The sequence below is a fragment of the Camarhynchus parvulus genome, chromosome 3, assembly GCF_901933205.1.
Source record: "Camarhynchus parvulus chromosome 3, STF_HiC, whole genome shotgun sequence".
In the NCBI taxonomy this organism is placed as follows: Eukaryota; Metazoa; Chordata; class Aves; order Passeriformes; family Thraupidae; genus Camarhynchus; species Camarhynchus parvulus.
Genome location: NC_044573.1, coordinates 68,089,634 through 68,100,690, shown reverse-complemented (window position 1 = coordinate 68,100,690; position 11,057 = coordinate 68,089,634). Strand labels below are relative to the sequence as shown.

The 11,057-nt window shown below is 40.9% G+C and overlaps 1 protein-coding gene across 1 annotated transcript in view; it reads left to right on the top strand.

Moving 5' to 3' along the window:
* The first annotated feature begins 709 nt into the window (after positions 1-709).
* Positions 710-11,057, top strand: part of ARMC2 (armadillo repeat containing 2) — a 68,645-nt gene continuing 58,297 nt past the window's right edge. Inside the window, exons 1-5 of the mRNA XM_030946617.1 lie at positions 710-1,151; positions 3,629-3,876; positions 4,492-4,564; positions 6,676-6,844; positions 8,019-8,223. Of these exons, the coding sequence (XP_030802477.1) occupies positions 3,659-3,876; positions 4,492-4,564; positions 6,676-6,844; positions 8,019-8,223 (665 nt within the window). The 5' untranslated portion in view covers positions 710-1,151; positions 3,629-3,658. The remainder of the gene's footprint in view (positions 1,152-3,628; positions 3,877-4,491; positions 4,565-6,675; positions 6,845-8,018; positions 8,224-11,057) is intronic.

Sequence of the window (11,057 nt, the reverse complement as noted above, 5' to 3'; positions counted from 1 at the left end):
CATGGAGTAACTTCTGCCAGCTGTGCCCTGACCTTGTGCCAGCCGCCACCACGCTGGCCATGAGCGCGGGCCAGCACTGCCCACGGGGGACAGCTCTCCGCCAGGAATGCACCGTGCTGCGGGACAGCGCTGCGGCGAGAGCCCGCACGGGCACTGCCCCTGGGATCGGGGCACGCCATCCCTGGGATCCGGGCACTGCCCGTGGGATCGGGGCACGCCATCCCTGGGATCTGGGCACACCATCCCTGGGATCGGGGCATGCTATCTCTGGGATCTGGGCTCGCCATCCCTGGGATCTGGGCATGCCATCTCTGGGGATCTGGGCACACCATCCCTGGGATCGGTGCCCGCCATCCCTGGGATCTGGGCACGCCACCCCTGGGATCGGGGCACGCCATCCCCGGGATCTGGGCACGCCATCTCTGGGGATCGGGGCACGCCATCTCTGGGGATCGGGGCACGCCATCTCCGGGGATCGGGGCACGCCATCCCCGGGATCGGAGCACGCCATCCCTGGGATCTGGGCACGCCATCCCTGGGATCTGGGCACGTCATCCCGGCCCGGCAGCAGCCGCCCCGCGCACGCGCCCGCAGGTGCCCGCGCGTGCGCCCCGGGTGCCCGGGCGGCCCCGCGGGCGCGGCGGCGGCGGCGGCGCAGGGGGCGCGGCCCCGCTCCGGCGCGGGCCCGGCGCGTACGGTTGCTATGGGAACGGCGGGCGGCCGAGCGAGGCTGGGGCCCTGCGGAGGCGCTGGCGGGTCCCGACCGAGTCCCCCGGGCAGCGCCCGGTGCCCCCACCGGCCGTAGTGCTCGTCCCTGGGGGTGCCGCCTGGCCGGGCGGGGGCGAAGGGCCGGACTGTGCGGTAAATCGGGCGGGAGGCTTTGGAAAGCGGCCCGAGACTGATAATCCCTGTGCCGCTTCCCGGCAGCTTCGCCGTGCTCGGGAGAGAGGCGCGATTGCCGCGTGTGGGTTGGGACAGCGTTTACTCCACAGGTGCTGCTTATTTGGGGGCTTCCTCTGGGATCCCACGGCTGCGCTGAAAACCTCACTCCGCTGAGAACTCATCTCTCTTAATTTCGTTCTTGTTTCTCTTTGATAGAGATTTCTCTGCGTCAGAATTTCACCGGGGTGAAAGTGCATCAGTTGTGATTGGTAAGTTTCTGTTAATCAGAACTATGTCTAGTAATAGCTGTTGTTTACATCTGAAAGGAGGATGTAGTAAGGTGGGGGCCCAGCTCTTCTACCGCGCCTGCAGTGAAAGGAGAAGAGGAAATGGCCTTAAGCTGAGACGGGGAGATGCAGATTAGACATTAGAAAAAGAAAATTCACTGTAAGGATGGCCATGCACTGGAATAGGATGGCCAGGAAGGTGATGGAGTCACCAGCCTCGGACGTGTTTAGGAAGCGTCTGGATCGGGCACTGGTTGTTGTGGTTTAGGGGTTACAGGGGCAGTGCGGGGCTGGCTGTTGGACTTGGTGATCTTAAAGGTCTCTTTCAACCTGAGCGATTCTGGGATTCTTACTAAACCTGTACCTGTGTGCTAACTGTTCTAGAGATTTGCTGGGGCAGACAGAACATGGATTCGGGTGTCAGAGAGCAGAATGTTCATAGCCTGAATACAGGGCTTCTCCTCGCTGTGCTTAGTGATTGCAAACACACCCACTCTGCACCCTAGCAATTAAATGACACCAGTCTTGAGATGGGAAAGAGGATGGCAGAGCCAGTGTGGTGCCATATCTGATGTAGCCAGCCATGCTTCTCTCATCTTGATTGAACTGAGATAAGAGCTGTGAGAGTACAGCTGTCTCACTTCTGGACATTGCTGGGACTAATGTGTGGATCCTGTACTGCTATCTATGGCTTTAAAATCTTCCTGTGTAGCAAAGACCAGACTTCTGGAGTAAACAACTGGGGAATAAGGACAAGAGCCCAAGTATGGCTTTTCAGACACTGCTGTGATACTTTTCTGCTTCCCAGCAGGGAGTCAGAGAGGAGCTCTTCACTTGTGCAAGTTAAAGGCTACTTGGGAAATGGGACAGTGGTGAGGGACAAGATCTGTGTGTACCAGTTATGCTGTCCCCACTGACACTGCAGTCTTCCCTCTATCTGTTTCCTGCTGGGACTGGGGAGCAAAATTACAGAATCACAGAATATGCTGAGTTGGAAGGGACCCTCAAGGATCATGAAGTCCAGCTCCTGGCCCTGCACAGGACCATTGCCAACTTATCAGACATAAGGCCTACAGAGAAGACCTTCCATTTAAGGTCAAAATTCTGGTAGCAGGGGGCATAGGGAATGATAGTCTATCTTGCTTTTTCCAGTGAGAACTGACTGTGTAAGTTTTTCTAAACAGACAGCTGCAGTGGAACTCCTTACTGTTTTTTTAATCACATTTTAATAGAGGGAAGAGTAAGGAGCCTAGAGAACAAAATTCAGTCACAGTGAAGACGAGTAATATATTAATGGTAGTTGGAAATATTAAAAACACTGATAGTCTCAGGCCCCTGATCTGTTCCTGAGGTTTTTTTAATTATGCATCATTTAGTGAAAGAGTTGGTGCAGTTCTCCTTATCCAATGTTATACTGGATGTGCAACAATGACAGACACTATCAGAATGTGCAGGCTCTCAAAGAAAGAAGAAGCAGCTGGAAAAGTTAGGCTGCAGAACAGGAAGAATTGAACTAAGAAACTAAGGATATAAGAAATTTTTTTTTACTCCATAGTTTAGAAATAACACAGATGATGGTGTCTGATCTACTGTCAGTTCATTGTCATAAACTGTATAAGAGAATAGAAGTTACCAGATGGTCTGAGTCACAGTGCAGAAACATATTTTTGTTTTTAGGTAAGTTTGAAAGCAGAAGAGGAATTTTGCATGGTGTAAGACTCACGATGAGTTTGCTGTAAAATGACAAGGATGATACCTACAGAGAACTGCGCCATGATAGTGATGGGTTGTGGGTCCAGGAGGTGACGGAGCAAGTCTGTCACTGCCCACTGCATTTCCCAGAAACTACGGCAGGACAGAATGCTGATTGGAAGTTTGGGTCTATAACTTATATTAGTGTTGTCTTTCTTTGCCTGTGCTTGGGATTGAGTTAGAGAGTTGTTTCTTTCAGAGGAAAAAAATGGATTGCATGTTCTTCCTCATCTCTGCTTATCAATTGCTGCTGACTGTTTCAGTTACTGATAATGATGCATCTGACATGTTGGGAAGCTGCCCTTGGTTAAGGTCAATAATATGTATCGGGCTTTTCCTAAGTTGGAAAAACCTGTCTCTTTGCAGCATATTATTGAATTCCTGTTTTGGCTGTGGTGTTTCACAAGTAACCAAGTGTCAAGAAACAGATTCTCTATGGATTTGTAGAGGACCACATTTGGCCCATGAAGCACAGGGACATATTTTAGTATCCTATAAGAAAACTGTCGGTAGATCCTCCATGCTTTCTGTTTTTGAGTGTTTTCCTGCAGAACTGAAGAATAGAGAGGAAATGCATTATCAATGTACCTTATTTCCCACTATTTCAGCACTGTCTAGGATTTACTGTAGTAGCATAACCAGTGATGAATTAATAGTTTGTAATTTAAAACTAGCATAATACTTTGTGTCATTCACACATTTTCCAGTGTTCTTCCTGTGCAGTACTTTGCAGAGGAATGCAAGCTTCAAAGACTGAAAACAGAAGAAAAGCAGAACCATTCTACTGGCTGTCAGTGGCAAAGCCTAGGACCAGTTCTGAGATTGTAAATGAAGCCAGAGATGCTCTACAAACAGTAAAAACTCAAAGACCATTCACACCTACAGATGAACAAAGGAAACTTTTTGGGTCTCAATCCTCACAATGTCCTCAAAGTAGATGTCCTGTACTTTTTAGGTACTGTGGCTTTAAGATGTTTTCAAATATCCTTTAGCAGCAAGAGATTTGATTCTCTAATTATGCTTCTGGTGGTTATTTTCCCTTTGTTAATCTGTATTCCTAATCACATTCTTTGCCTTCTTCTAATGATCTTTACTGTTGGTGTTAATCTACATGTCCAGGAAGTTTCTCTGGATTAGAGCTACCAGAGGCAGTCACTACACTAGATTTTTATGTGTAAAATAGCATAAGAGAATAGTCTGTTATTTACCTTTTCTTGAGACAATTGAATGCTTTTAATTGAAATAGTCTTCACCTTTTTTCCTAGAACATATGAAAGCTTGCTTGTTTCCTATAACCTATGTGCTAGATCTTTTTCAGAGCCTTCTAAGATCTTTTAAATGTGAAATTTTAGGTCCTGCAGTTTGAAATGCTCATTTTCAAACAAAGTTTTTACTATCTCAAAATTATTTCTAGGTGGTGTTTTGTTACCATGATATGCTCTTGTCACTTTTCCTTTCTTCCCTTTCCCCATATTCACTGGCAAAGGGAAGAAGCATGCAATTAAAAAAAACAGCTGATCACACAACTCTGGATCTGCTTTATTCTAATTATGTTTCATTTCTTCATTAGTCTTGATAAATCCAGTTCTGATTCATCTGAATCAAGACCGAATTCTGGTGTTCGTCTAAGTCCACTGACTCACGTAAGTACTCTGGAAATAACTCGTGCAGTACTGATATAAAAATATGTCTTGGTAGTGTTAGGAAAATAAATGGTTTAAAGATGTTTGGAAAAAGTGGAGGCTTGTTGTAACATTAGTCTGAGACTTATAAAGTCAGCTTTGTCATTTTTCCCCCAAAAGAAACCCGAAAATAATTTAAACTACTTAAATATTGCTGTGTTGCTTTCTGATTCAAAGTGACATTAATAAGAATCGGAAGACATACTTGAGTCAGCTTTCTTTCAGTGTAAGTTTACTAAAATAGGTGAAGTTCATGAGCATGAGCATGTGCCAACAGCATGCCCTGGCTGTTAGGAAAGTGGCTGATGGTATCTGGGGCTGCATTAGGAGGAGTGTTGGCAGCAGGTTGAGGGAAATGATCCTTCCCCTCTACTCAACACTGGTGAGGCCACACCTGGAGTGCTGTATGCAGTTCTGGGCTCCACAGTACAAGAAAGACATGGAGCTACTGGAGAGAATCTGATGAATGGCCCCAAAAGTGATGAAGGGACAGGAGAGATGAGAATGTTCAGCCTGGAGAAGACCAAGGGAGGACCTTATCCATGGATGTAAATACCTGAAAGGCAGGTGCAAAGAGGATGGGACCAGCCTCTTTTCCCACTGTGAGCTGACAAGGCCTTGGCACGGGTTACCCAGAGATCTTCAAAAGCTTCTTGGCATGGTCCTGGGCAGCTGAGTTTAGGTGGCTGCAGTTGAATACAGGGCTTGGACCTCCAGAGGTCATTTCCAACCTCATCTATTCTGTGGTTCTGTGAACAGTAACTTGAAGGTAACTAGGTTGCTTTCTATTTGGCTTATATTTCTATAAAATGTCATGATTGTAGTTTTATTTCGAAACAGATAGAGGTCCTTTAAGAATCACTTTTCTCCCTCTGTGAAAGCTGTGAATTGTTTTCAATTTATAAGTGTATCTGCTCTTTCACAGTTTTTTTATGTTTAGTCTTTAAATAAAAGATTAAGTCACGACTGTTTGTTTAGTACCAGAGATAACAGAGCAATGCTATAGCAATTAAATGTGCTTGCTGTATACATTGTTTTTTCCAGGAACCTTTAGTAAATTCTTTAGGGAATTAGGGGAAATATCTAAGAAATTTTATACTTCAGTAATTTGGATAAGGGAATGTATTTACATGAATCAAGTTTAAAAAATTCTGAGCATACTTCTATTTAGATTAAGTATATCTACATTTGGATTTAATAACTGGTGTTAAATTTTCATGTATTTTGTGAGCGTGGAAAAAAATTAGAGAAAACTACTGACCAATGCAAAACCTGCTTTTTTTTTTGCTTTATCAATGGATGTAAGTTAATACACTGTAAATTAAGAGTTTGTCTTAATTATGGTGGTTGTAAGTAGTCAGTCTCACCTGCTGGCTCCTTAATACTATGGAGAGCTCTGAAGTATCGGCTGGAGACTTTCTAGTGGATTCTTTATTTTAAGGAAATTGGTATTGATATTAGAGGTCAGTACTTTATGTAGGTCAAGGGCACAACAAGTGCTTGATACTAGAGATTCAGGGACTTGTTCACCTCCTCTAAGATGCAAGACACTGACATAAAACTAGGACTGTCATGTTTCTGGATCTGTGCGATTTGTCTCAGTGTGATAGAAAGTAGTAGATATGATGTGAAGATATTTGGAGTGTTTTGGAAATACTGTTTTAATGCTCAAAAGCAAATCAAAGAATAGATGTAGCTCTAGAATTGTTAGCAATAATCATTGGCACAATATTTTCTTTGATAAATAAGCTTGCTGCAGATGTAGTTAAATGAGTACTTATGAGGAATAAATAATCCTGAGTTCTACTCAAGCTAGGTTTTGTTTTCTGCACTCCTGAATGTTGGCTTTCTGTGGTGATAATGGTATAGACATCTGATTTGTTTGGTGGAATGATATCATTCGATTCAGGATATGAAAATTTCTTAATGAGCAAGCCAGTGTAACTTCTGTTCTGTTTTGAACTTAGCCCTCTGTTAGAAGTTATGTGGGTTTGGGTTTTTTAATTTTTTACTTAAATGAAAATTAAATTATCTGTGCTTTTGTTTAAAACTCTTCTTTATTTTTGTCACAGAAACCAGTAGTAGCAATTTCTGAAAAAAAAGATGAAGCTTCTGTTTTCTATCCAACACCTCCTGCTGATGCTGCAGAGCTTAGAAAAGTCAGCAAAGCTTGCAAACGCTTATTTAGAGCAACTTCTCTGAAAGATTTATTTTCTGCTAAGGTGGTTCCTCTGGATCAGAGTAAGAATGTTTTTATACATATTATTTGCTATAAAGATTACTGCATGATGGGTTTTAATATTGGTAATTACATAAATTATTAACATATTAAAGGACTTGTGTGTCCTTTCAGTGTGAATTCTGGAAGTATTTAAATGGGTTTAAGGCAGTTTTGAAACTCTGGTTTCCCAAAATGATGCTGGCTTGCACTACTGAAAATGAGCTGAAAACTACTCAGGTGCCTCTTCTTCTTATGGGTTTCCAAGTAATGGAATTTTACTGAAAGTTGTCATCGGTGAGTAAAATTAACCTTAAATGCTGACATGCTTGAAGAGATAATGAGATGCCATCATCTAAGGAGATTCCCTGATGGATTATTGAGCCTAAAAGGAGGAATAAAAAGGAACGATATGTCTTGACAGGCCTCCAACTGCATCGTATTTGTTGTTATGAGTTTCATTAGTGGATGTTTAATAAAGGTCACCAAATGTGGGATTTAAAAGTAATTTTCTTGAAGATGGGAAATGGCATCTTGGCTTCCTGCATGTTGGCTTATAATGAAGTGTGCTGGGACTCTGTCTTTATTTCAGAAGATTGATTTATAATGACAGTTCTTACGTTGTCCGGGATTGTTACTTTTCGTTATAAACTGAATATTTCACTTTTTACCTACTAAAGTTTACTTCATTTTTATGTATTTATTCTATAAATCTTTATATAATGTGTCTCTTCATATAGCCTTAATAAGCTGATGTTACTAATTGAAGAAGTTGAGAAGCTAGTGTATTTGTAACCTGCCTTGGTCTCTTCCCTTTTGGGATCATGCAAATGTTATGTGAGGGGTTTTATTTGTGGAGGTTCTTCTTTTATGTACGTAGAAGCTACAGGATTAACAGCTACCTTTTTCCTGAGTTCCTTCATAATATTCAGGTCCTGAAATACAATCACTTTTTTCCTCCAGATACAATCCACCTATTTGTAAAAGGGAAGTAAAGAAGATGAAATATTAAAACTTTAAACACAGCCCCAAAAGACTTTAAGAAATACTGTTCATAAGAAGACATTGACTACCTTACTCTTAATGGTCTTAAGCTTTTTCACCTTTTAAATTAATAAAAGCAAATTTTGATAATGTAACACGACAAGCAGTAATTAATAACACTTGAACAAAATGTGTTCTCTTTGACTATTTCAGATGAAACGAAACTTGAAGAGCCAACTATGATGATGAATAGTCTTGACAGAAGTAATAATAACTGCTTAGCAGAACAAAAGTCGTACACATCATTTAATGATGAGAGTAGACAATTAATTTGTAATGAACATACCAGCAGATCCGGAAGTGAAGACTCCATGGAAGGGACACCAGGAAACTTTTCACTTCAGCTGCAAGGAGAAAGGTCAGCATTGGTCAAGTATGGTAATGTGCATCTTCCATACAGCCTTCTTCCTAGACACTCAATTGTGCAAGTATCAAAATGCTTAAAATTAATGGTATTTGAAGATAACATTACATATGCTTTAAAATGAAACTGTGTTTAGATTATTAGAAAAATTTACATTTCTTCTTTTAGGAAGTTTCTACATTCAAAAGACTAATTTGTAAAATATTGTTGGTATAAATTTGTTTGATGTGATTGTTTGATCATTAACATTTCAAAACTAAGTCTTCTAATCACCATGTGTAAAATCCTCAAGTTTAAATTTAGTGTGCTTGCTTTTAGAAGTTTAGTCCTGTTGTTTTAAGGTGCTATACTATCTTCACTTAGCTTGACAGATGAGTAGAGCCATGCTTTCAGTTCTGGTGTGTGATCATATACCAAAACCAGGCTAAAACTCTTTAGCAATAGAAGCAGAGTTTTTTGTGACTTTTAATTTTTAGGTCTTTTTTTTTTTTGGGCATGACCAAATAGGTGTAAAAGATTAATGAGATTCACATGCCTGCAGTCTGTTTTTACTGTACCTGGAATATCATATCCATTCCTTAATTCATAATCAAGTAGTTTGTTTTTCCTTTGATTCAGATGTGAATTCTTGCACAGGGAGCAATAGTCCCATGGCCCTCTGGGTAGCTGGTATATCAGTTGCTGCATTAGCAGTCAGATGAACAATTGTTTTGTGCTAATAACATTGACAGATCTGGCAATCTCAGCAACAAAGAATGAAAAACACTTTATTTTCGAAACACATCCTTGTAAAACTTGTTCACTATTAAAAATACATATTTGCCAGTAGGTATCTTCTTTCTAGCATGTTTGTACAATTAGGGAAAAGCTATTTCCCTGGATATTCTTAAGCACCTTTGATATTAAAGACTATGTTCTTAATTTTATAAAATGAAAGGCCTTTCATTTACTAACTTGATGATAGCACTTAATATTTAAGAGAATGTTGTCCATTGAGGCTGTTACAGTAAATGATACATAATGGAGCTATCATAGGACTCTTTTATGTAACACTGTAAGCAGGATTTTTTAAAAAGACAGATTCCAAAAGAATGAAGACTTGTAGCAAAGAAAAAGCTCCATGAGTGTGGAGGAAGAATGAGAAAATAAGAGCAGAGATGAAAAATATAGGTGAAAAAAAAGTTAAGCACCAAAGAGAATACTTTACTGCAATATAATTTTCTCTCTTTAAAATCAGTGATCTAATAACTTCTTAGATGAAGACTAGTTGGATTATCATACTCCATAAATGACTGTAGTTTGAATTTTATTTAATAAAGGTGTGATGTGAAGTACTTCAGAGTTGCAGTGGAAGTGGGTAGTTCCTTTTGTGGAATATGCATCCTGCTGTGTTCAGTTCTGCTTTCTGTTTGGGTTGCTTTTTGGTTGATGGTGTACAAGTGCCTCTCACAGGAAAGGGTCAGTTGATACTTCTGCTAATTCAAAACAATGACCTTCCTTCTCAATCATAATTTTAAAACTTGAATGTATAATTGAGCAGCTAACCCATTAGGCATGCTTCCATTAGGCTTGTCTGTTCAAAATTGTACACTTCTCCTTGTAAGAACAAGAGCTCTGCAAATTTTTGGTTTTGCATTTTTGTTACTGGTGCTTTTTGCATTCATGAGTCTCATACATCAATTAAATTAGATCTCAAATTACTGGCCTTAACATAATACAAAAAATTGCTTTCCAATATTGTTCTGACTAGTTTTCTCCAAAATGGAAGAAAAATATAACATTCTTCCATCTTTCTGTGTTGGATGCAAGCTGTGTATTTTTGAATGGCCCATTTTTACCTCTCCTGTGAGTCCTCTGTGTGTACTCGAGTCAGAGCTGGTTTTTGCCAATGCTTAGGAATCAAAGCTTCCTGACACCATTTAGGTGCTCATTTGGCTTAGAGCACCATGTATATCTGCAGTGCTGCAAGATGCACAAGAATAATACAAAATGCTTTCCCTTTAGCCACAGACAAAGGTCTCTCATCTGTATCAGCCCAAGCAGTTCAGGCCGTCATGTGGTGGGATGGGTGTGGATAATCTCAGCTGCTCTCATACCTTGTATCTTCTTGCTAAAACCAAAGAGCACATTGGTCCAGTGTTTGTGTATGATACTCCACAAGTTGTGTGCTTGGGTGAGTTCAGAGATGTCATTCTTCATCTGACACAGCAGTTGAAAGGTACCACAAACCTCACCTTCCATATAGTTTGTTGAGTTTGGTCTTCATGATAGTTGTATGTAAAAGGCTCCAGAACCACAGAGGGGCCATTGCAGTGAGTGATTTGGCGTTCTTTCTCAGTGGAACATGTTTACTAGATGATTGTTAGGTTAGATTGCATCTGGTTCTGTATCATAAATACTTGAAGCATCTTGTATAGGGTTACAAGGTATTTTGTATTTAAAGTACATTGCACTCAGAAGTAATAGGATGAAAGCTTAAAGGAATGTTAAATCTTTTATTATCTAGTGTCCTGTCATTTTCTATATGAAGCAGGTGTCAACCTCAATTCTGTATTGCAGTGACTTAAAATCCTTACTGGAATTAAGCAAGAGGATTGTAGATAAAGCACACTTCATACAGGGGGAGGCATGGGACTTCCTACTCCCCTTTCCCTACAGTTCCTACATGTACTGAAATACCTTTCCTAATTAAACCATTTTTCTGCTAATGAGGAAACAGTAGAGCATGGCAAAATAGCATGGCAGATTCCTGCCATTAGTGCTATTATGTTTATTTTAAAGACAACAGAAGGGAGGTATTCTATTCCAACAAGAGACTTGATCACTTT